This window comes from Cibotium barometz, chromosome 25 (genome assembly GCF_041138505.1).
Source record: "Cibotium barometz isolate CiBa-2024 chromosome 25, ASM4113850v1, whole genome shotgun sequence".
Taxonomy (NCBI): domain Eukaryota; kingdom Viridiplantae; phylum Streptophyta; class Polypodiopsida; order Cyatheales; family Cibotiaceae; genus Cibotium; species Cibotium barometz.
Window position 1 is genome coordinate 49369094 of NC_141070.1, and position 25884 is coordinate 49394977.

General features: G+C 40.2%; 1 protein-coding gene across 2 annotated transcripts in view; it reads left to right on the forward strand.

Annotated features, from left to right (window-relative positions):
- The first annotated feature begins 22971 nt into the window (after positions 1 to 22971).
- Positions 22972 to 25884, forward strand: part of LOC147624682 (AFG1-like ATPase family protein) — a 44021-nt gene continuing 41108 nt past the window's right edge. Inside the window, exon 1 of one of the 2 annotated variants that reach the window (XM_086819700.1) lies at positions 22972 to 23251. In XM_086819700.1, coding sequence (XP_086675826.1) covers positions 23131 to 23251 — 121 coding nt within the window. In that variant the 5' untranslated portion in view covers positions 22972 to 23130. The remainder of the gene's footprint in view (positions 23252 to 25884) is intronic. The other variant, XM_086819699.1, reaches the window with a different exon arrangement.

Genomic DNA, 25884 nt, shown 5'->3' on the forward strand with positions numbered 1-25884 from the left:
GCATGAAATCCAATATGATAAAAGTAACACTTTTGATATTAAAAAAATTATCCTTTATGCATACTTCTATGCATGAAAATTAAAAATGATAAAAGTAACACTTTTGATATAAAAATTTTCCTTTATGCATACTTCTATGCATGAAATGAAAATGGTAAAAATAACACTTTTGATATAAAAACTTATCCTTTATGCATGATATTAAAATTTAATTTTTCCATGATTATAATGAAATTCTTTCAATTAATCTAGGATGATAATTCCTAGAATATGGTAGGAAGTCCTCTTTTTATGCTTTGAATGAAATTATTTTATGCATAATTTTTATAAAAATTTTGCCATAGCTCCGCTGCTATGACTGATCAATCTCAATTTTTTCTAAGGGATAAAGCTTATCATTAAGGAAATAATTAAAATGATCTCTAATTGGATCATTAATCCATAATGGATTGAATCATCAATATACATAAACTAAAAGCATAGAAAAAAGCCATTAATTTGGCCTCAAGCATAGCTTAATCTTGGGTTAAGGAAAAGCTTTATGAAAAGCTTGATTTGGATTGAGAATGGGTCATGAGTATGACCATTTCTTGAGTGAGAGAGAGAAATTACATAAAAACCATTAGAATTTAAACATAAATGAAAAGTAACTTCAATAGCATTTATTAAATTATGTAACTCTTCACTACTATTCACCAATTAACTTCAATAGCATTTAAAAAACCATACCAATTAAGCTTCTCAAGCTTGAGAGGGGTTGAGAAGAGAGAAACATTGAGAAATTATAAAAAAGATCAATATTCACTAATTACCTTACAAATTGCTTGATTCTTTGTTCACGATAGAGGCCCCCAACCAATCAATTAGTTAAGTATGTTAATGGAGCCACCAATGGGGATTGAAGAAAGAGGGAAGCTCCAAAAACTAGTGAATTATTAATGAATTCATAGTTCTTGGCTTAGGTGGAGTAGAGTAACGATGCATAAACACTATCTATTTTTCAACAAGGGGGAGGCTTCTATTTATAGGAAAAATTGAGCTCCTAACCAAACAAACTGATTCTAGAATTTTCTAAATCAGTTTGGTCAATATTTGACCATTTTTAGGTCAGTTAAGCTAACTTTTTGGAACTAGACTTGAATGAGGAGAGAGGAGAGATGAAATATCTCAATTTTTATGAGTTTAAAACTCATTCAAGCATGTGAAATATGCACCTCCTTAAATAAAGAACTCCCCTTCCTTACATATGTGTCATAATGGAATCATTTTAATATTGCTCATAGTTTTTTACTAATAAACCTTGTACATTTTCAACTCTTCATCTTATGTGAAATATGCACCTCCTTTAAAGAACTCCCCTTCCTTACATATGTGTCATAATGGAATCATTTTAATATTGCTCATAGTTTTTTTACTAATAAACCTTGTACATTTTCAACTCTTCATCTTATGTGAAATATGCACCTCCTTTAAAGAACTCCCCTTCCTTACATAGTGTCAATATGAAATCATTATACCCAAAATATCTCATATTTTTAATATTGCTCATAGTTTTTTACTAATAAACCTTATACATTTTCAACTCTTCATCTTATGTGAAATATGCACCTCCTTTAAAGAACTCCCCTTCCTTACATAGTGTCAATATGAAATCATTATACCCAAAATATCTCATATTTTTAATATTGCTCATAGTTTTTTACTAATAAACCTTGTACATTTTTAACTCTTCATCTTATGTGAGCATTTACTCATTTTTGGGTATCTTCTTTTACAAAATTGGATTTATCTCCTCCCTACACATGGATTGATGCTATTGGTCCATAGGAACCTTAATTGGACCATAATCCAAAAATTTCTGAAAATCTAGACCCTTAGGCTAAGGTCCTTTATACCCATTTCCAATTAATTCCAATTGCACATTGGAAAGTTCTTTTTGAATTTCTGTTTCAGGGGAACTTATTTTAATAAGATGAGATAATTTTCTATCCAAAAATATTAAAAATCTGAATATTCTCTCTCTAGAATATTTTCTCTCTCTAGGTTAAAACAGTTAGAAATAAGTCTTTTATATTTCTGAAGAGGGATTGATTACAGGGGAAGATGCTGGACATTTTGAGAGGCTGGGGAGGAATCTTACATAGTTGGTGTAGTTTAGGTGTAGAATCTTTGGCAAAGATATGTCGGTACCAACTACCAAACTCTAGTAATGTAAATGTCGAACAGTCATGCGGGCGCCGTGTGAGTGTCAGCTCATGTTGAGCTTGACATCTCAACACTCCCCCTCAAGCTCAACTCTAGCTCATGAACTCCAAGTATATCTCAAAATTTGGGGAGCTTCTCAGCTCCGAGGGCCTTTGTGAAGATATCAATGACTTGATCCTATGTGCTGACGTAGGCTAAGTCAATGTCGTGTGCCAAGACTCTCCTTGATAAAGTGGTAATGTACCTTAATGTATTTTGTCTGCACATGGAAAAGTGGGTTCGTGGGGCCAACTGTATACTGCTATATGCAATATATGACAAATTTTCTCTCCATATGCAACCCCAAATCAGCAAAGTAGCTTGTGTAACCAAGCTACCTCACATGCTACCATCGCAGCTCCTCGACAAGGCAACTGTGGGATGCTTCTTGGTGCTCCATGTCATAACAACACTCCCTAATAAAAACATAAATCCACTAGTAGATCTCCTATCTGAGATGCTATCTACCCAATCTAAACTGTGTACCTATATAGCCAACAATGTAACTCAAATTTGGCCTACTGATCATAACATAGATCAAACTCCTACCAATCTTCCTGTACATAGTTGGATCCTCCAACTTATAAGCTGAATCTGCACAACACTAAGCTTGCCATTTTGATATAATGGCACCGAGATTGACTTACAATGAGCCATCCCATTCTATGGACAACATGTCCAATACATATTGTCTCTGTGATAGCCAAATATCATCAGGTGTGTGAATGACCTCAATTCCCAAAAAGTAAAACAGATCTCCCAAATCCTTCATCTCAAACTTCCTTTTGAGATGACTTTTCACATGCTCAATCTCATCCAAGTTGTCACCCCCAACAATAAGATCATCTACATAGATGGTGATGATCACAATACCTTTATCACTCTTATGCACATATAAAGAGTGATCTGCATCAGCCACATGAAAACCAATAGTGACAAGATACTCAACAATTTTGTCATGCCATGCTCGTGGAGCTTTCTTCAGCCCATACAAAGCCTTACGAAGCTTACATACATACTCCGGGAGACCTGTATCCTCAAAACCAAGTGGTTGATCCATATACACTTCTTCTTAAAAGTCACCATGCAAGAATGCATTTTTTTACGAAGCTTACATACATACTCCGGGAGACCTGTATCCTCAAAACCAAGTTGTTGATCCATATACACTTCTTCTTAAAAGTCACCATGCAAGAATGCATTTTTTACATCCATCTAATGTAAAAATCACCCTTTAGTTGCAGCCACCACAATCACAGCTCTTAGAGTTGCCATCTTTGTAACTGGGGCAAATGTCTCCTCATAATCAATCCCATGTGTCTGCGCATATCCTTTGGCTACCAATCTGGCCTTGTACCTACTTATGCTACCATCACTATTATGTTTCACCTTATACACCCACTTACAACCAATAGTTTTCTTGCCTTCAGGTAATGTCACCAAATCCCAAGTCTCATTTCCATACAATGCATCCATCTCCTCATCCATAGCTTTCTCCTAGCACACATTTACAATAGCCTCATCAAAACATGTGGGTTCTACAACCTACACAACTTTTTTCATATAAGCATAGTGATGTGCCATATAACCCTCAAGTAAACCTCTGCACAGGGTTTTTGACTCTTCCAGATCTTTGTAACTTTGTATTCATGGCTTCTATATCTTCTTCACAACCAGGTGTCCTCATTGCTGGAATCCCAAGCTCCTCATCAAGGCTCATCTCCGAGCCACTAGACTCTCCACATCAACAAGAGAATGCCCTGCAAAAATATCAAGCATACCAAGGGGCTCAACTACTTTCTCTTTTCCTCTATAACTACATTTCTAGGATTGGTATTATGATGCAGCCTACCACTCCATGGTCTATTAATAGAACCGCTAGATGAGGACTCTCCTGGTCCACTCAATGACTATGATTGTTGACTTGCATTCTGTGTAACCACATCTCCACTTACATCAACTCCAACATCATCTTTTTTAGTAGCATTCCAGCTACTCATCTCATCAAATACATGTCTGCTTACCCTCAATTCATGTCGTATAGTAGGATTATAGCATCTATATCTCTTTTTCTCAAGGGAATAAACACACATTTTTCTGCCTTTGGATCCAGCTTAGCATGCAACTCATCTAGCACATGCACATATGCAATACATCCAAACACTTTCAAGTGAGACAAATCAGGTTTCTTGCCAGTAAACTTCTCCTCTGGCATTACATCATGTATGGCTGTAGTTGGAGTCCTGTTCATGATATAAACTATTGTAGACATAGCCTCAGCCCAATAGCTATGCGGCATATTCTTCCCTGCCACCATCAATGCTCATGCTATCTCTGTAATGTGCCTATTTTTTCGCTTAGCAACTTTATTTTGTTGCGGAGTGTATCTACATGTAAATTGTCTCTAAATGCCATTCTTTTGCAAAAATTTTCAGAGAACTCATTGGAGAAGTATTCTCCCCCTCCATCTGACCTTAGGCACTTCACATGCTTTTCTGTATGTTTTTCAGCCACCATCACTCTGAAATTCTGAAAATGAGTGAACACTTCACTCTTCTCCTTCATGGAATATGCTGACACTTTCCTCGTGTGGTCATCAATGAATGTTACGTAGTACCTGCAGCCACCCATAGACATAGTCTTTGTAGGACCCCATACATCTGAATGCACAACATCTAGTACGTTCCTGCTCACAATTTTGTTATGTGGAAGTACATTCTTTGTTTGCTTTCCAAATTGACATGCTTCACATACTTTCTGCATACCTTCAACCTTAAACTTAGGCAACCATGTCACAATTTCTTTAATCTCTATAGACTTTATTCTTTGCACATTTACATGCCCAATTCTCTTATGCCAAATGTTTGTATTTGCAACAACTCCTAAACCATTTGAAAACATTGCAGTACTCACTTCAACCATATTTACATTATTCAATGTAAACATTCTGCCCACTTTGTTGCCTTTTGCAACCAACCTACACTTATCTTTAAAGTCTTCTACATAACAACCATCAAGGTTAAACCGGACCTACAAACCCTGCTCAATCATGTGGCCAACAAAAACTAGATTCTTTGTAATGTTCGAAACATGAAGTACATCTATAAGGTACTTCAGCTTACCATCTTGCATAGACAATGGCACATCTCCAACATGGGCAATCGGATGAGCAATGTCATCCCCTGTTTCAACAAAACTTGGTCTTTCAAGACTCTTTATTTCCTTAAACCACTCACCTTGACTTGTCATGTGGTTCGAGGTACCTGAATCAACATACCATACATCATCCTTACATGCTGCTACATCATTTCTAGACAGAGCACTAACCACATGTTGCATAACAAAAAATCTCTCATTATCCTCATTATTTCTACTAGAGGATGCTTAGTAATTTTTCTACACTTTTCCATTTTGCATGTCACTCTGTTTCTTATAGCAATCTGCTTACACATGTCCAGGCTTACCAGAGTAAAAATAGCCTCGTGTATCATTATGCTATCTTTGCCAATTACCACGACATCTTTGACTCCCCTTGTCTCTAAAGTGGCCTCTTCCACCTGTGTGGTGTTGTTGTGAATCCTAGGAATGTGCTTGTTGACCATAATTACCTATTCTGAAAGATCCCTACCCCCTTCGTGCAATGAATTCCGGGGTGCTAGCAACGGAAGTAGCAATTCTTGCGCAGGGCAGAGCCTTTCACTCGGGGCCTCGTCCACCCCCACGGATATTTGGACAAGAGACTAATCCCTCAGTTCTTCCAAAACCGATTCCAGAAAAACTTCCCTCGCCCAAAAAACACGGGCAATTCCTCCGGGATAATTTTTTTCTAACGTAGTCAAAAGCCTTAATTAACCAAACTGATCCGATCAAAACTATAAGTCTCATGGTCAGATCAAGGAAGAGACTTGCACTTGGATCATAGAGACCAATGCTTTTTTCCTCGTCTCAAGAGGCACAACCGTTGATTCTTTTCCATAGAACAAGGATTGGAACCAAGGAGCCAGAAAAGTTATGTATTGGCTCTCTATCAGTATACAGGACACCATGATTGGGCACATACAGGATGCCAAGTCCCCCAAGGAGGCGTGGGACACCTTGGTAAAACTCTATGAAACAAATACCAAGGCACGAAAGATCCAGTTGAAGAATGAACTTCATACTGTGGAGAAAAAGAGTATGTCTGTGAATGACTATGCATTGAAGATCAAGGGTATTGTGGAATCCCTTGCATCTATTGGCATTTTAGTAGATGATGAATGATAAGGTGGAATTCTGTCTACGTGGTCTCGGGCCACAATACAATGCATTCAAGACGTCTATTTAGACTCGAGAAAACATGCCTAATTTCACAAATTTGGTGTCTATTTTGATTATAGAAGAGAAGAGCTTGGATGAAGACCAACAATCTTCACAAAACAAAAACAGTTCAGAGCAACAGGCCTTCTACACAAGTTCAGGAAGAGGACGAGGTAAACAAGGTCATGGACATGGCCAAGGAGGTGGCCAAACAGGTAATCAGAATTATGGCCAGCACAGCAACAACAACAGTCCCAGAATTCACAACAACAACAACACGCAGGTGGAAGAGGCCAATTCAGAGGCAGGGGAAAGGCAACATAATGATACACGTGGATGCTTTTATTGCGGTAAGCCTGGACATGTGCAGGCATATTGTTATAAGAAGCAGGCTGACATGCAAAATGGGAAATTGTAGCAAAACAACTATGCATCCTCGAGCAAAAACAATGAGGATAATGAAAGGTTGTTTGTTATGCAGCATATCGTTAATGCCATGTCTGAAAATGTTGAAGCAGCACATAAAGATGATGTATGGTATGTTGATTCAGGTGCTTCGAACCACATGACAAGTCATGGGGAGTGGTTCAAGGAAATGAAAAACCTTGAAAGACCAGGTTTTGTGGAAATAAGGGATGACACTGCTTATCCAATTGCCCATGTTGGAGATATGCCATTATCTATGCAGGATGGCAAAGCGAAGTACCTTGCAGATGTACTTCATGTTCCAAATATAACAAAGAATCTGGTTTCAGTTGGCCAGATGATTGAGCAGGTTTGTAGGTTCAGTTTAACCCTGATGGTTGTTATGTTGAAGACTTTAAAGACAAGTGCAGGTTGGTTGCAAAAGGCAACAGAGTGGGCAGAATGTTTACATTGAATGTAAACATGCCTGAAGTGAGTGCTGCGATGTTTGCAAATGGTTCAGGAATTGTTGCAGACACAGACATTTGGCATAAAATAATTGGACATGTGAATGTGCAGAGAATGAAGTCTATGCAAACTAAAAGAATTGTGAGAGGGCTGCCAAAGTTTAAAGTTGAAGGTATGCAGAAAATATGTGAAGCATCCCAATTTAGAAAGCAAACAAAGCATGCATTTTCACGTGATAGAAATGTGAGCAGAAATGCACTAGATGTTGTGCATTCAGATGTATGGGGTCCTACGAAGACCATGTCTATGGGAGGCTGCAAGTATTATGTGACATTTATTGATGACCACACAAGGAAAGTGTGGGTATACTTCATGAAGGAGAAGGGTGAGGTGTTCACTCATTTTCAAAATTTCAGAGTTATGGTTGAAAAGCAAACAGGGAAATATGTAAAGTGCCTAAGGTCAAATGGAGGGGGAGAGTACTTCTCCAATGAGTTCTCTGAATTTTTGAGAAGAAGAATGGTATTCGGAGATAGTTTACATGCAGATACACTCCAGAGCAAAATGGAGTTGCTGAGCGAAAAACAATTTATGCAAGTTCCTCCAAAGCTGCATTTAGATGCATTGAGACGCATACTGAGGTATGTGAGGTCTACTTTGCATTGTGGACTATTTTATGAAACTGGGATAGAGATATGTGTACATGGGTACACAGATGCTGATTGGGATAGTAGTATCTCAGATAGAAGATCTACTAGTGGCTTCATGTTTTCTTTGGGGAGTGCTGCTATGACTTGGAGCAGCAAGAAGCAGCCTACGGTTGCTCTATCCACAGTACTACAGAGGCCGAGTGTACAGAGGTGCTGCTATGGCAGCTTGGTTGAGGTAGCTTGGTTGAGAAAGCTACTTGCAGATTTGGGTCTATCAACAGTGGATAGACAAGTTGTCATTTTCTGTGACAACATTAGCAGTATACAATTGGCCAGGAACCCAATTTTTCATTCTCGCACAAAGCATATAGAGGTCCACTACCATTTTGTCAGAGAGAAGGTTTTGGCAGGAGACGTTGACCTTGTTTAATGTCAGCACACAGGATCAGGTTGCTGACATCTTCACCAAAGCATTGGGTATAGAGAAGCTGCACAAATTCAGGGCTTCGCTTGGTGTACATGAGATGGAGTTGAGCTCGAGAGGGAGTGTTGAGATATCGAGCTCATCTAGTAAGGCGGTGGACACTGATGACCTGCTTGGGGGATAGGTCCCACACGTACACCACTGGCATGGTTGGTGAGATCATGGGTGATATGCGGCCAATGGGATGACAGGCTGTGTGACAGCCATTCTAGAGACTAGCCTAGTTATAGCGCCAACTCATTTAGTTGGGTTCACACTATAGAGAACCCTAGTATGTATTTGGTTGAGTACCTCTTCATATTGTGTGTACTCTTATCTTTGTATATGAGTGTTGTGTGAAGAAGAAGAAGATTTTTAGCCTCTCACCTTGTGTGTTCTCTTTTAGGGTTTTGTGAGTGTGTGTGTGCTTGCAAGAGCTCAAGCTCTCTTCTCCTCTGCATCTTTTCAAGTAAGGTGTCTTAGAGGGTTTTAAAAGGAAGATGAGACTATCTCCTTGGCTCACTGCCTTAAGTTTTTCCTTTACTCACTTTGGTGTAAGCTTGATAAAACCATCCTTTCTAAATGCTATGTTGAGAAGACCTAGGTGATGGTACACAAGTGAGTGCTTGAGAGGTGCTTACATCCAACTGAAGGGGTGGCAATGTGCTTTCATAAGAGTGAATTTGGCTTAGGTATTCTTCATTATGTATTGGCATGTCTATTTTATCTGGAGGGAGTGTTGCACTGAAGAGTTGAAGTTCAGTAGCATGAGTTGATGCTTTGATGGGTGAAGAAGCCTCTTGGCAACAAGGAGGTTTATGGAGTTTTGATGTTGAAGCATGGTTTGAATCCCCCCTTCCTGAGCTATGTTGTACCCTCAAAATCTTTCAAGTTTGGAGAGGTGGGAATGTTGTAGACACATCCAAAAGTGCCTTGCCCTTGTCTACGCTCAGTGAAGCAATTGCTACTGGTGGTAGAGTTGTCATAGTCTCTATTCAGATAGCTCTCCTCTTCCAAGTGTGTCCATTCCATGTATGCATGCATATCCTTTATGTGGTGAGTGAGATGGATTTTTCATCTACATTGTATGTTTAATGCATTTGGTATCTTAGTGGTGCTTACAAGTGTAATTAGGCCCCATTGAGCACATCTTTGGAGGTGTTTGTTTGGCTACAAACAAGAGGAAAGAGGAGATGGGGAGCAAGGCAAATTCGACCTCATTGTGGCTTGGACTTCTTTGATGATTACGACACAAAGACCAACTGGGATAGTTACTTTCTAGCATTCCCAATTTCAACACAAAGGAGGTGAGTATTTGGTGGGTATTAGTAAGGCTCTGAGCTCTAAACTCCTCACCACTCACATGCACTATATGTTACAACATACCCTTTATGGTCCCTATTGAGTCCTCACGGAGTCCATAAGCACATACACAACTATATATGTTAGATCTATCTGCTTGAGACTAATTTCACTTATGTCTACGAATCGATGAGGGAGTGGATCAACTAGGGCATATAAGGAGATTGAAGACCTTGACTGCTCAGACTTGTGGACTCCATTACAGCCACCTAATCTATGGCTACATCCACAAGTAAGTCATAAACTCTATTGTTTAAATACTTGAGTATCCTATTATGTTATATTTTAGCATTCCAACGCCTTTAGGAAGTCCAATTTTGACTGGGTTACGAATTAGAACAAGTGAAAGATTGTTAAAAAGCTATAGCTCTCTAAACTGCAATAACTTTTGATGCACAATCTAGAGTGAAAAACTGTTTACATCAATGGAAATCTCATCTTGAGTAGATAACTTTTGACTGATTGAACATCCCAATCGCACTTACGAGTCAAAAGTTATGAGCTGTACAAGTTGACCCTATCTGTGGAAGAGTTGTCCATGCCTAGCATTTTCTCTCAGCTCAGTCTCTTTTTTATTTCTGACTTTTGTTTGATGTTATTGAGACCTTGTACTAGGCATGTGTCAAGTATGACCTCAAACTGCTAAATTTAGAAATTGCCTAAAATTGGTAACATTACTCTTTTCCTTGTTTACACCTTGCTAAAATAGCAGATGGACTTTGGAAAAGAAGACCTAAGTGCTAAGACTGAAGATTAGTAGTTGGACATACCACATATTAAGTCTTGTCTCATTTCAACAAGTGTAGACCCACCTGCGAACCACTCCAAAAACAAACTTAAGCAAGGGGTGAGTGGCTGAAAATCAAGCATTTTCAGCTAATTTGCATGAGTTATCTACACCTGGCCCTAACTTCCAAACAAAGAGTCTGAACCACTTGAAACTCTGTAGGTGCGAGGAACCCTACCAATACTTACACCAAACTTGACCGGTTGGCTATTTTTAGCAGTTCTGTAGAGACCCCAAAACTTTAGCAAGCCTCTTATCCACAGCTAGCTATAATTAGCAATCTATATACCTATTCTAAGAAAGCTTGTGTATACGGAGCTGGTCCTTGCCTAGGTCTTCAGCCCTGTCCAAACATAATTTTATTCTGACCACTTGTGTGAAAACATCGGCCAGGTGTAAACGAAGCACTATTCTTCCTACTTGTCCATGCCTTGCTCTAATTGCCTTTTTGGGTAGAGTTCACAAAAACTAAATATATATGGTCATAGACGATGTCATGAACTACCCTCACACCAAATTTGGCTATGTTCTGACATGGTAAGATTACTACCTATTTTTAGTAGTTCATGCCAAAATTAGTAAGAATTCAATAGAAACTGGATTTGAAGCATCTGCATTGGGCCTTCTATTCTAAATATAAATCCTATCAAGTTTCGCTCAGTTTGTATTAGTTTTGGACCAATTAGAGCCTATTTTTGCTTCTTTAAGAGAGAAAAGCTCAAAATTTTGTCCAACTCTATGAAGCGAATTTGGGAATTGAAAAGAAATTTTGACAAGGCTATAACTTTTCTCTCAAAGATCTATTTCAAACACAGACTGATACAGTAATAGTCTATCCATTAGAGATCGAGCTTGTCAATTCACCATATTAAGAAGAGCTTTAAAGAGCTTGTCAACTCACCATCTTAAGAAGAGCTTTCGAAGAGCTTGTGTGGACTTGGCAAAAATAGCCGTTTAGAGAGCTAAAAAGAACAAACAAAAATTGGAACTGATGGGTAAAGGACCTTTCTGAATTTCTAAATTTACAACCTCCAATTAAGCGAGGCTTGAGACCTTAGATAAAATCCCCTTTGATTCCTTCGTATGATTCCTTCGTGAGAATGGAAGTAAATTGCGTAAATTCTATGGACCTCTAACTAAATCCATGTTGAATGAAATGCATCTCAATAAAAGAAACAATTTGAAACATCGAATAGAAGACTGGCCCAACTGAAAGGCAAGGCCCAAGCTAAAAAAGAAAAACAAAAAAGAAACAGGACATATATAAATAAAATTGAGTGCTTGATGCACAATCCCGGATGATGATGAGGAATATGTTGCTTCTGGCCACCTTTGGTTGGGTTTTTCCAACGCAAAGTAAGTTTTTCTTAGCCTTGGGCCTTTTAGATTCAAGAGTTGATAAAAACCTTATGTCCTACAAAACATGGGAAAGAATGGGAAAACCAAAACATGGGAAAGAATGGGAAAACCAAAACTTAAAGACACAAATCTTGTTCTGAGTTCATTTAATGGATATGATTCCAAATGCCTCGACATATTAACTACTTCCTACCATGTTGCAAAAGATCTTTTGGAAGGTAGTTTTTATGTTATGAACGCAAGTGAGATATTGAGCCAAAACTAGATGGCCAAGTGCAAATGCAACCCTAACTAGAAAGATCATATCATGAGAGCATGATGTTCCCCTCTAGGGTAGACATTGTATATCTAATTAATGATATACCAACAATATGGTCCAACTCAATAAAGGGAACCTAAGCACTAAATGTTAGATACAAAAGGGAAGATTATAATAAGTATACCAGAACCAGAGCGATATTTGATGACATTGTTTCCCCATGAAGCTAAAACCTTTCTGGAATCTTACCAAGTTCCAGCTAAAGAATCTCCTGTAGTCTCGGTTCTTCTAAATGCAGACATGCCCAATGTAGTGGTAAGTGAATACCGATGGGTGGCACAAATACATTTAATGAATCCAGCTTCACATAAGCATAAAACTTGTTTTTGGGCTCCCAAAAAGCAAGTACATCACTGTTGTCATCAGCAGTGTAACCTCAAAGAAATCAAAAGAGGCTGCAAAGTAACTCTACTCTTCACTATACTAAAAATATACATGTCACTAATAATAGCAAGACCTATTGGAAAACATCATTAAAATGGATTCCCACAGGGAAGTTAGCTGCATTTACATGGAAACCCACATATACAGACATATGCAATTAGCAAAATAGGAATCACACTAGAAGTGATAAGAGAAGTGGCTGCAGAAAAGGCTTCAGATCAATCGGGAGAAGGCTACCTGATCCCACAATGGAGAATCCACTGGGAGGATGTGTGAACCCACATGGCTTTCACCTGACAAAGACAAAACTACAGCCCTGGTTCAAAAACACAAAGGCAAAAGAGCTTTAGATGCAAAACATTCTATGGCAGATTTGCAGGTCATTAAAGAGCTGGTAAAAGCCTTACCCTCAATCTCTAGACCAACTTCTAGTATAACCAGCACTCCTTTAAGTGTAACAGGTGTAATACCAGAGGCTTGGGCAGCACCACAATTTCTATGCTTAAAAGCATAGAAATTATCAAAAATATACTTGTGGTTAACTGGATATACAAACAAAACTGGCATTTTCTTGAATGGTTGTAACTTTTTCTAAAGAACCCACTTTTGAAAACTAATTGCAGAAATGGAAAGTTTGTTTTCTATAGATAACTTTTGACTGTAAAACAACCCAATCAGAGTTGTGAGTCAAAAGTTATAATCTCAACAAGTTAGGGCTATCCTGGCTGAGTTTTCTAACAAACTATAATTATGGCCAAATTGATGTCCACACCTGGTAGTTTGAGCAGCCAAATGAAGTCAGTGTGTCAGATGAGACTAAGTGTGTTATCAATAGTATGTACTTCAAACTGTAATTATGGCCAAAATGATGTCAACGCCTGGTAGTTTGAGCAGCCAGATAAAGTCAATATCAGATGAGGCTAAGTAAGTGTATTATCAATAGTATGTACTTCAATCATACCAAATCCCATGGTCAATGGACATTGGGAACCATATTTTCCAAGCCCTCCAAAAACCCCCTAACAAATGTTACATATTGGACCCTCTTAGCACAAATAGATGGATAAATTTCCCTAAACAACAATAACTTTTGCAAAAGATCCTAGTTTTACAAATTTATTGCATCAATGGAAATCTTAGAATCAGTAAATAAATTTAAACTACAAGAACACCCGATCGGAACTGTACAACTCAAGTTATAATCTCGGCGGCAAGTCGGGGGTGTTTCTGGAGCAATCATAGGACCAAATAGATATCTATGCCTCATTCAAAGAGGGACCTAGCAATGTCAGATGCAGTCAAAGAGTTACATGTGACAAGAACAAGTCTAAGCTTGATGCATACCAAACCTTGGCTCATTTTGGGTATGTTTGCTATATTTTCAAAGCACTCCAAAAACCTTCCTCTGATAAATGTTGTATATTGGACCCTCTAAGAACAAATTCATTGATAGTTTTCCCTGAATAGCAATAACTTCTGCAAAAGTGCCTAGATTTACAAATTGATTGAACCAATGGAAATCTTGGAATCAATAGATAAATTTAGATTGCAAGAACACCCCGATCGGAGTGGTACAGCTCAAGTTATGATCTCAGCAAGTTGGGGGGGCTGTTACTGGAGCAATCAGGTGTCTAGGACCAAACATATGTCCACGCCTCATTTAAAAAGGGGCCTAGCAATTTCAAAGGCAACCAATGAGTTACATGTGGCAAGAAAATTTCCTAAGCTTTATCCATACTAAAACTTGGCTCATTTCTGATATGTTTCCTATATTTTTGAGGCACTCCAAAAGACCACCTGACAAAGATTTGGCAGATTGACATAGAAAGGTGAAACTTCATTACACCCAAAAAAAAGAGGACCAAATCATATCAGAATGAAACAAGAATTGGTATGGTAGTTTATCTCATCAAGGAACTCAGGAAAACTAAGTCTCATGACATTTAGACAACTCTAGCGAGGGGCTACTGTAAGATTCCTCCTCATCCTGAATAATGAAAAAGCTTTTAACTCAATCCCCTGTAATCATTCCCTATTTCAGAATGCAAGAAAATATTATTTTTCCTTGTTTTTGCCTAGAGAGAAGAAAAATTCTAGAGAGAGGTAATTCAATATTGAGATATTTTTAGATATAAAAATTCTCCTAATATCCAAAATATATTTACCTGAAACAGAAGTTCAAAATAAATTCTCCAATGTGCATTAGGAATCAATTAAAAATGATATAAGGAACCTTAGCCTAAGGGTCTAGATTTTTAGAAATTTCTGGATTATGGTCCAATTAAGGTTCCTATGGGCCAATAGGATTAATTGAAGTGTTGGGATGAGATAAATCCAATGAATAAAAGAAAATACCCAAAAATGAGTAAATGCTCACATAAGATGAAGACTTGATTGAGAGGCACAGCCGACTGATTATGTCAGAATGCTTTTAAAGCTGAAGTTTGAGATAAAGGATTTGGGTGAGGTGCGATATTTCTTAGATATAGAGGTGGTGATCACCTCATGACATTTTGTTATTACATAATAGTAGTATGGCTTAAACATGTTTTCCACGTATGGTGTAACATGCTTTAAGCTTATATTCAATGCCATTGAAGTAAGTTCACTCACATAACAATCATGGTGTTAGTCATTTATGTGGATGACTTGATTATCACTGGTGATAGTGATGCTAACATGCATGATGTCAGAATGCTTTTAAAGCTGAAGTTTGAGATAAAGGATTTGGGTGAGGTGCGATATTTCTTAGATATAGAGGTGGTGATCACCTCATGACATTTTGTTATTATATAATAGTAGTATGGCTTAAGAACGCAAAGCTTTCCATAGATACAGGTTGAGCTTTTGGAGGACCCCACTATGCATAAGCACATAGTGGGTGGCTTGATCAATATGACCATTATACTAAGCTAGCAGACTTGAGCTATGCTGTTGGACTTATGAGTCAATTTATGCACTTGGATGTGGTTAGAAGAAGTCTTAAGTACATCAAGTCCATAGTTAATTATGAAAATTTTTATGTGGCTGGCACAGAGATACAACTACATAGGTACACAGATGATGATTGCGCTAGTAGTGTTGTAGACATCAGATCTACCATCAACTTTATGTTTACTTTTGGGAGTGTTGTTTGAGTTGGAGAGCAACAAGAGACAACCAATAATTACCTTGTCGAGTACAAAAGTTAGCATAGAGATAAAGCTACATGGGGGTACACATATGCTGATTGGACTGGTAGTGTTATAGACAAGAGATTTACCAGTGGCTTCATGTACTTTTGGGAGTGCTGCTATATGAGTTGGAGTAGCACGAAACAACTAGTAATTGCCTTGTCAAGTGTAGAGGTAGAGTACAAGGGTGTTGCTATGATAGCTTGTGAGGTAGCTTGGTTGCTACTTAGTGATATGGGTGACTTTGTGGATAGTTGTCATTTATTATGACAACATGAGTAGCATACAATTGAGGCTAGTAACCTAGTACACCATGGCACATTAAGATGCATGAGGGAGAAGGTTCTAGTAGGTGATATAGACCTAGTACATGTTATCACAGAGGATAAGGTGGCTACCATGAAGGCATTGGGTACAGAGAAGCTCTTTAGGTTTAGGGGCTTCTTGGAGTACAGTGTGTGGAGTTGAGCTCGAGGGGGAGTGTTGAGATATTGAGCTCAACTAATGCTGTAGACATTGATGACCCGCCTGGGTGATAGCTTCCACTTGTGTATGCCACTAGCATGGTTGGTGAGAGTATGGTTGATATACCACCGGTGAGACGATGGACTATGCGACAACCATATTTGGATCACTAGAGTACGGCATAGCTATAGTGCCAACTTAGGTTCACAATGGATCGACCATTGTATGTTTGGAGAGTACTTTTCCTTATAGTATGTACTCTTATCTCTTTAGTTTTATGGTTATAGAGAAGAGAAGAAGATAGAAGAAAATTCATCCATCCATCTTTCTCTTGTGTCTTGCTCTCTTGTGTGTCTTTGTGTGTGTGTTTGTGTGCTTGTGTGCTTGTGTATTTGTGTGTGTGTGTGCTTGTGTGTTTGTGTCTTTGTGTGTGTGTTTGTGTGCTTGTTGCAAAGGAACTCAAGTCTCTCTATCCCCCGCCCCCCCCACATTCTCTTTATAGCATAAATAAGCTTGTTGTTAACTTTTATTGATTATAAATTTATATAGCACTTATCTCCTTTTTGGGTTTGATGCCTTGAATAAAGTAACCTTTTCAAAATCAATCACAACTTTGTGTGTGTGTTTGTGTGTTTGTGTGCTTGTGTATTTGTGTGTGTGTGTGCTTGTGTGCTTGTGTCTTTGTGTGTGTGTTTGTGTGCTTGTTGCAAAGGAACTCAAGTCTCTCTATCCCCCCCCCACATTCTCTTTATAGCATAAATAAGCTTGTTGTTAACTTTTATTGATTATAAATTTATATAGCACTTATCTCCTTTTTGGGTTTGATGCCTTGAATAAAGTAACCTTTTCAAAATCAATCACAACTTTAATAGTATAGCTTCTTAGTAAAACATTACAACATTACACTATCTAATGTTCTTTGTTAGAACAAATAAATATAATTGTTTTATAAACACATAAAATCCTAATGGCTCCTAGTTGTTTAGAAAATCTAAATAGGTTGGTGATAAAAAATAGAAGTAAACAATGTTGCGTCCCTAAAAATCTATAGAAATAAACAACGTTGTAGCTCAAAAAATCTATAAAAAACTACCACATATTTGGATTTTTTTAAAGGTAGAGAAGAGATTCATGATATAGGGTTCCATCTCCTAAGAGAGGATACGAGGAGAGGGATGCACAAGATGGAGAAGGATTTGAAGAACATGATGAACTCCAATTATAGGAAAGTAAAGTTTATAATGGTGCTTGCACATTAGGCCATATGTAAAACAAGGGAATATTCTTGTGTTTTCTGATTAGACATTGAAACTAGATGGGTGCCACCTACTGAAGTTTCTCAATCAATAAAAAGTTTTATGGTGTTCAAGGCATGCTTTCATATTCACTCCATTTGCATAGACCCCTAAAAGGTTGAAAAAGGCACATTAATTAAAGTGCATCAGGCAAACGCTAAGGGGTTCCAAAGGTTTGACATTTGGAGCTCTAAATGCCAAAAAAGAAAGCAAGAAAAGCGGAGGGAAAGACATGCAACACTCAAGTCAACCACCTCCTATCCTACAAGTGCAAAGACCTCCTCCTGCCGTTGTGATCGCCCAACACTCTGGGCCAATGTCTTTGCATAAATGGAACCCCTCATGCCACATGTCATTAAGGTATGAGGGAGATAGAAAGAGAGGATCACTAAGGCCCCTCTGAGCTTGTTAGCAGCACGACTACAACTGAAATTTGAAGGCCTACCCTAACCTTCAATTTAAAGGCCATAAACTCGGTTGACCTTTCAAAATCTATATGTTTATATGTAAAACTTAAAGAAATTTTCAAAATAGTGGCCTTCTTTTGTAACCCTATTTTCTAAGAGGCCTTCTTTAGAAGGTTTAAAGCTTTGATACCCTTTGAAGGCTTCTAATTTTAGCATTGAGCACGACGAAAAGATGCAGGTGTTTGCAGAACAACCCCCTCCAACCCCAATTTGTCAACATGTGAGGAAGGGATGTTAGCAGTCATCTCCTATCTGTACCATATTACACGATAGGGAGTGAGGACCAGTGTTGTGGGTGTGCCCGCCCGGTGTGAGTGTTTCTTCATTTTTCCCATTGTCCATATTTTTCCTAGTTTTCCAGTCGTGGGGGTGCTGTCTTTTCCCTATCGGCCTGTAGGTTTGGCTGCTCAGGTGGAGCCTACTTGGCCGACTTGGTATTTGTTGACCGACTTGCATTTAAAGCTGGCCGACTAGATATTTTCCAGTCATCCTAGGCTTTTCTTAGGGCTATTGACCTGTTTTGCAATGGTCGATCAGTAGTCCCAGCCAATATATAGTGTGGGCCTTGCCCCCCCACTTGTGTTGTACAGGATCGTGTGTATATAGTAGAGTATATATAGCACTTCTCTCTCTAGCATTTTGCGTTTCTTTTCTACTCTGTGTTTGTCTCATTTCGGCTATTCGTTTTGACATGGTATATCAGAGCCCCAGGTGGCTTGAAGCTTTGGAGACGGTGAGAGCATTCAAGACTGCTACGTTTGGTGCTAATGATTAGAGTACTTCTGGTCTTTACGAGACGCGGAGAAGAAGGTAGAAGGCAGCATCATTTCTTGACAGCCACCTTGCATTTAAGTGCAGCCTCTTCTTCATATTTGTTTCCCAACCACCCTCCCTTTAGAAGGCCACGTAAACCCCCGAGATGGTAGATTTGCTCGAGATGGCAGAGAAACATGTGAAGATCCCCACCCTTCCGACGTTCCCAATGGACCGACAATTGGATGGGAACAACTATGGCATCTTGAAGGTAATGATGGAGTCTCTCTTGGAGTCTTATGATTTGGCTGATTTCATCGTGGTTGGAGTTCCAAGGCCAGAGTTGGAGGAGGAGGAACTTTCACTATCCACTAAGAAAGAGTGGGAGGCCCAGGCACAGTTGTGGGATCGTGTTAATGCCCGTGTTCGTTCTTTCATCGTTCTTAATTGCACACCCCAAGTGTTCGTTCTTTCATCTTTCTTAATTGCACACCCCAAGTGATCAACCACATCAAACACATGACACTGGCTCGAGGGATTTGGCAGCACTTAGCTTCTTTGTACAATCGGGTATCGCCCATGAAGAGAATTTCCTTGGAAGTGCAGATGCAAGTGATGAATCCTGCAAAGTCTTTGACGATGTGAGAGCACATCAACAAACTCCAGGCTCTTCAGATTAGGAGGTTCTTCAGGCTGGGAAGGAGGTATCATCAGAGGACATGGCCATCACCTTGCTGTCTCATCTATCCCCTCAGTACTTAGCTTTCTATTCTTCTTCGATCTCACGAGTGGGAGGCTCACCACCATTACATGGAAGGAGCTTGTGCCAATGGTTTTGGACCAAGAAGGTTGAACCCTCCACAAGGTGGAGATTCTAAGGCTTTGACTGGCCAGCGTCGAAAGGCCTCACAACAACAACAACAAGGGCAAAGGGAAGTCTTCAAAGGAGAAGTCTTTTGAGCAGGAGCCTGGCTCGGATTGTGATGCCTTGAAGGCCAAGCAGATCTGTAACCATTGTGGCCAAAAGGGCCACTACTGGAGGAAATGTCCTCATCAGAGCACCAAGAAAGGCGCAGGTTCCTCAGCTGCTGCAACCGCAACTCCAGCTTTTCTGCATTTGGAGATTATGGACATCAGAGCTTCATCTTCTTCGAGTAGGGAGGCCGTTGGTCTCACCATTGGGGATACTCGGGAGTGGATTCTAAATAGTGGTGCTTCTAGGCACATGACTCCTTCTCGAGAGTTGTTATAGGATCTTCGGAGGCAAATAGGTCACATCTTTATCGGTGACAAGTCCACTATCCCAATTCACAATAAGGGTAGGTTGGAGATCATTCCCGATAGTAGAGGGGGAAGCATTCCTCCCAAGGTTCTTGATGTCCCATCTCTTAGTTTTCATCTTGATATCAATGGCATGAGGTTTGCAAGACTCGCATGCGGGTGGAGTTTGATTAACATTTTGTTGCTATCCGGGACAAAGTTACAGGCTAGGTTGTTTGGGAAGGTGGAGTGGAGAATGGGATTTACAAACTCTCAGCACTCTCTTCTCTCAGCTCGGTGATTTGTGGCATTCTCGTTTTGGCCACTTGAATGTGGACACGCTGTGCTTTCCGAGACTAGATGGTGGATGGCCTGCCAGATGTTGGCAGCAAGGACATTGAAGTTCTTGCATTCGTGATAAAAGTCAATCAGAGGAGCCTTTACAGGTAAACTATGCATTGATGTCTCGTATCATTCGGGACAAAGATCCTACTTCAGTTAAGGAATCTCTTTCCCAAGAGACTGGGAGGAAAGCCATGCAAGTGGAACTTGAAGCCATAGAGAAGAGTAGAACTTGGGAGTTGATTCCGAGGCCGTAAAAACGGTCAATCATTGGTGTAAAGTGGGTCTACAAGACCAAGTATATGTCTGATGGGTCTGTGGACAAGCACAAGGCTAGACTTGTGGCTAAGGGCTATGCTTAGCAGCCTAACATCGACTATGAAGACACTTTTGCACCGACAGCTAGGATGACCACGATTCGGACAATTCTTGCCCTTGCCTCTTCTTAGCAGTGGTCGGTGTATCATAGGGATGTGAAATCTGCGTTTCTGAATGGTGACTTGCAGGAGGAGGTGTATGTTGAGCAACCTCCAGGCTTTGAGGTTCCGAGATCAAAAGGTATGGTTTACAGGTTGTGGATTGCCTTGTATGGTCTTAAACAGGCTCCCAGGGCTTGGAACCAGAAGATTGATTGTTTCTATGTGAGAAAGGGTTTCCAGAGATTAGTTTGCAGATCCAAACTTGTTGTATGTGAGAAAGGGTTTCCAGAGATTAGTTTGCAGATCCAAACTTGTATCTCTTTCAGGAACGCGGTATGGTCACATTGATTATCCTCTATGTGGATAATCTTATTCTCACTAATGATCATGTGGAGCACATAGCTGTGAGACGAAGGCTGCCTTGTTAGAAGAGTTTGAGATGATGGATTTAGGCTTACTTCATTTCTTTTTGGGATTGGAGATTTGGCAAACCCAGAGGGGGTTCTTTGTTTCTCAACAGCGGTATGTTCATGAGTTGTTGGAGGCCTTTGGGATGGATAACTACAAGCCTATTTCATCTCCAATGGACCCAAACACCAAACTTACTTGTGAGCAGGTTGATGCCTCCTTGTATTAGAAGCTTGTTGGTTCATTGATTTGGTTGCTGAACACTAGATTGGACTTGAGTTTTCCAGTGGGGCAATTGAGCTCATTTATGCAGACACCTTTGAAGACTCATTGGGATGCAAGATTGCAGATCTTGTTGCGGTATCTACAGGGTACAAAGGATCTTAGACTCTTTTATAACACTGGAGGGGGAACGAAGGACCGAGTTAGTCTCCGTGGTTGGAGTGACTCTGATTGGGAAGGAGATCTAGACACGAGGAGATTTACTTTAGAATATGGCTTTTCCCTTGGTTCAGGAGCGATTTCTTGGAGCAGCAAGAGGCAACCAACTATTGCCTTGTCTTCTACATTGAGGTAGAGTATCGGGCTGCTTGTGGTGCTACTTGCGAGGTGGTGTGGCTACGGAGGTTACTTGGCGAGATTGGGTTTTCACAGAAAGAATCCACGGTCATCCTGTGCAACAACCAGAGCTATATAGCTATTGCTCGGAACCCGGTCTTCCATGCTCGGACCAAGCACATCGAGATACAATATCACTTTGTTCGTGAGAAGATTTTGGTTGGTGACATCTTGCTATCGACAGAGGACAATACGGTGTACTTCTTCCCGAAGCCTCTACCTCAGCAAATGCTTTGTTAGCACTCCAGCTCACTGAGGTTGGTTCCACATCCAGAAGCTGAGAGGGGGTGTTAGCAATCATCTCCTGTCTGTACCATATTACACAGTAGGGAGTGAGGGGGTGTTAGCAATCATCTCCTGTCTGTACCATATTACACAGTAGGGAGTGAGGGCCAGTGTTGTCGGTGTGCCTGCTCGATGTGAGTGTTTCTCCATTTTTCCCAGTTTTCCATTCATGGGGGTACTATCTTTTCCCTGTCAGCCTGTAGGTTTGGTTGCTCAGGTGGGGCCTACTATTTTTCTGCTAGCCAACTTGCTATGTTGCTGGTCGACTTGGTATGTGTTGGCCGACTTGCATTTTATGCTGGCCAACTAGATATTTTCCAGTCGTGGGCTTTTCTTGGGGCTATCGGCCTATTTTGCAGTGGTCAACCAATAGCCCCAACCTATATATAGTGTGGGCCTTGCCCCCCCACTTCTATTGTACCGGATCGTGTGTATATAGTAGAGTTTATACATCACTTCTCTCTCCAGCATTCCTGTGTTCCTTTTCTGCTCTGTATTTGTCTCATTTCCACTGCTCATTTTGAAGGGACATAGGGAGTATCGCCTAACCATCTACCAATGGGTTAGCATGAGAGAGAGAGAGAGAGATTGTGTGGCACAAAGAGTGGTCAAGAGAGAGGGAGGGTCTAAATTCAGGCACATGTTAAATTTCTTTTTTATTACAATCAAGACAGATTTACGTTCTATAAATATACATTACAACACGGAAAAGCTTGTGAGGATTATCTTGATTAATTAATTAATAAGCAAAAGAGGAGTTTCGGTGCCCTATTTATTTTTTTCTTGAAAGCATGGGTTCAGTCCACATGCTGTATTTTAAGGCGTGGACGTGAGTGCATGATTTTATTAGAAGCGTATAGATAGGGGGTAATAAACTAAATGTTGTAGCATTCAATAAAAAATTCAAGATGCGCCAACGCTTGCTTTCGTTTCGAGGAGTGCATGGCAACACTCTGCACTTGCTACACAGGAGGAGAGTGCAACCTCATGGACTTTCTGCCATACACTCTGCATCACCTGCTCAACCAGGTTAGCAGCTCAGCATTTCACTGTGATTTCAATTATTAATTTATCAGTGAATTTTGATATTTGAGATCGGTATGCGATCTAATATTATATGGCACGCATTGTGCTTTAGGGTATACACGTTGCTCTCTCTCTCTCTCTCTCACACACACACACACACACACTTTTTTAAAAATAAAAAAATAAAAAACCAATGTACCAAGGAGCTATATGGAGAAGTCATCCAAGTAAGAAAGTCAGAAACATAGAAAAAGACCTCAAACTGTCGGGTATCAATAGTCCTTAGCTGTCGACAGTCATGTAGGGACTGGCGAAGATTGGCACGAAAGAAAGCATTCAGAGAAGGCTGGCGAAACATAATATGGTTCCTAGCCTTCCAAATAGTTGAGAGTGCCCAGTATCTCATCCGATCATGAAAGAAACAAATCCAACCATGCAAGATGGCAAAACACCAAAAACCCAAAAAAGTTTTTCTTCTTTGAAGGATGGAAAACGTCCTCGGAGATTGCGAGTCAATGCTTGTAAGAAAGTCCTGGACTCCGCGCACTACCAAAGAAGATGCGGAACGGACTCTGCAAATCGTCCACATCGACAACATCTATGCATGATGGAGTTGATGGTTTATTGTCTTGTGGATGACTACCATGACGTTATAAATTGCACTTTCTTATAATGTGAACATCAAACACTTCTGGACCAACATATGGTTTTAGCCAAGAAACATGGAAAACATCATGCATTCTCCAACTGGCAGGCAACCTAAACTTCATGGAGACATTGCTTAACTTCTTAACTATTGGAAAAGGACCAAAACTACGGAATGAAAGCTTGGGACAATGTTTGCCCACTTGTTTCAATCTTTGTTTCATGATGCACTGATAGACCCAATCCCCTTCCTGGAAGTGGATATCTCGTCTAAACTTACTTGCCTGTCTGTGAACTGAATAATGGCCAGGCTCAAAATTGAGGGCCAAACTGGGTTGAGTACCAAACTCTGCGGAATCGACATACTGATCTTCTATGCTAATTAAGTCTTTTCTAGAGATGTTGAGAATGGTAGACTCCTGACTGGTCTGGATGTTGGTCTTTCTACTAAGAACAGTAGTAGTCTTTCTACTAAGAACATTTACTACTGGGTTATACTGACTAGGGATGTACTTGATCATTCCTCCAACCTGGTGGAAGAGCTGACCCTGTCTAGTGTGCTGAGCACTCCACTGGGCACTTGGCATCGTCAGGAGCCACTTAAGTGCTTGGTGGTCTGTGATGACTGTGAAAATGCGTCCATAAGGAACAGGTTTCTAATGTTTGTGAACTGACTGCTGTTCTAGCTTGCCCATGAAAGTCTTGGAAAGACAAGAGGGAAACTTGCTAGGAGGATGTGTTAACTGTGGGATACTGGGTGGGAGATCATCCTTAAAAATGTCTGAATGAGAAAGGAGATTTGCCAACTGAGGAACCGAAGATGATGAGACAACGATTATTGATGAGATAGAAGCTGTCTGAGCATAAATCAATGCTCCTTCTGCTCCCTTGCACATATCTCGTCGGGCCTGGAGATGAGAAATCATAGGAACGCCAAGAATACTCCTATCCCCCTGAATCATGACAGGCTTAGGAAAACCTTTAGAGATAATAAAGGTGTCCTGTCCCCAATTGGGAATAGGTTCATACTGACAAAACCACTGGATTCCTAAGAGCATGTCACATCCCAAAAGAGGAGAGAGAATGAAATCTCGCTAGAATGAGGCCTCTTGAACTTGAAAAGAAAACTGTTGTGCCTTCTGAGAGATGTGGGTGCTGATGTCCTCAGAACTGCCCATGTCAAAAAGGATTATGAACTGTCGGCCCTTGGCAGAGCCATAAGCTCGGATCAGGCTTTTCTGTGTGGTTGTTGCCTCACTCTCCTGCTTAGCATCAAGTACCACGGATGGCATGGGATGCATAGAAGGTAAGATCTGAACCGCATTGGCGGTAGCAGGCGGGTTTGGAGAAGCGGGGGATACTCCGGCAACTGTGGCAGAAGGTTCTTTGGAGACTTGCTCCGCTTGCCTTTTTGGACAATACTTCTTACCATGCCCAATGGTATGACAGAAGAACATCGGTTTTCTATCTGATACTGTCTTTGCTCCTTTGGAGGAAGATAGCCTCCAGTAATGCCTGCTTTAGCCTTTTCCTCGAGGGTTTTCTTAGGCTTGGATTCCTTACCCCTTGAACTAGAGCTAGGACTGTTGTCTGTCTTAGTGTCTTTAGAAGACGAATTACCCTTCCCCTGTTGGGGTTTGAACTGGACTGTGATGACTGCTTGGGCTTGCCTCCGTTCATCTTCATTTCTTCATTCTGAGTGAGAGTCAAAGCCCGGTCATATGTACTGGGTTCAAGGTTACGAACAATGAACCGAATGTTAGGATCCAATCCACGAATGAATTGCTCCATCTTGGCCTGTGCAGATAACCCTAATTGCTGTGCTAAAGTGATAACCTTGCCGGAAAACTGAAGCACTAGGGATCCGTTCTGTCTGAGTCCATAGAACTCATCTGCCAGACCGGTCATGTACTGGGCGGGAGGAATCTGGTCTTCAAGTCATGGACAAAGGTATCCCAGCTGAAAGCTGTGACACCTGTGGTCTGGTCTGT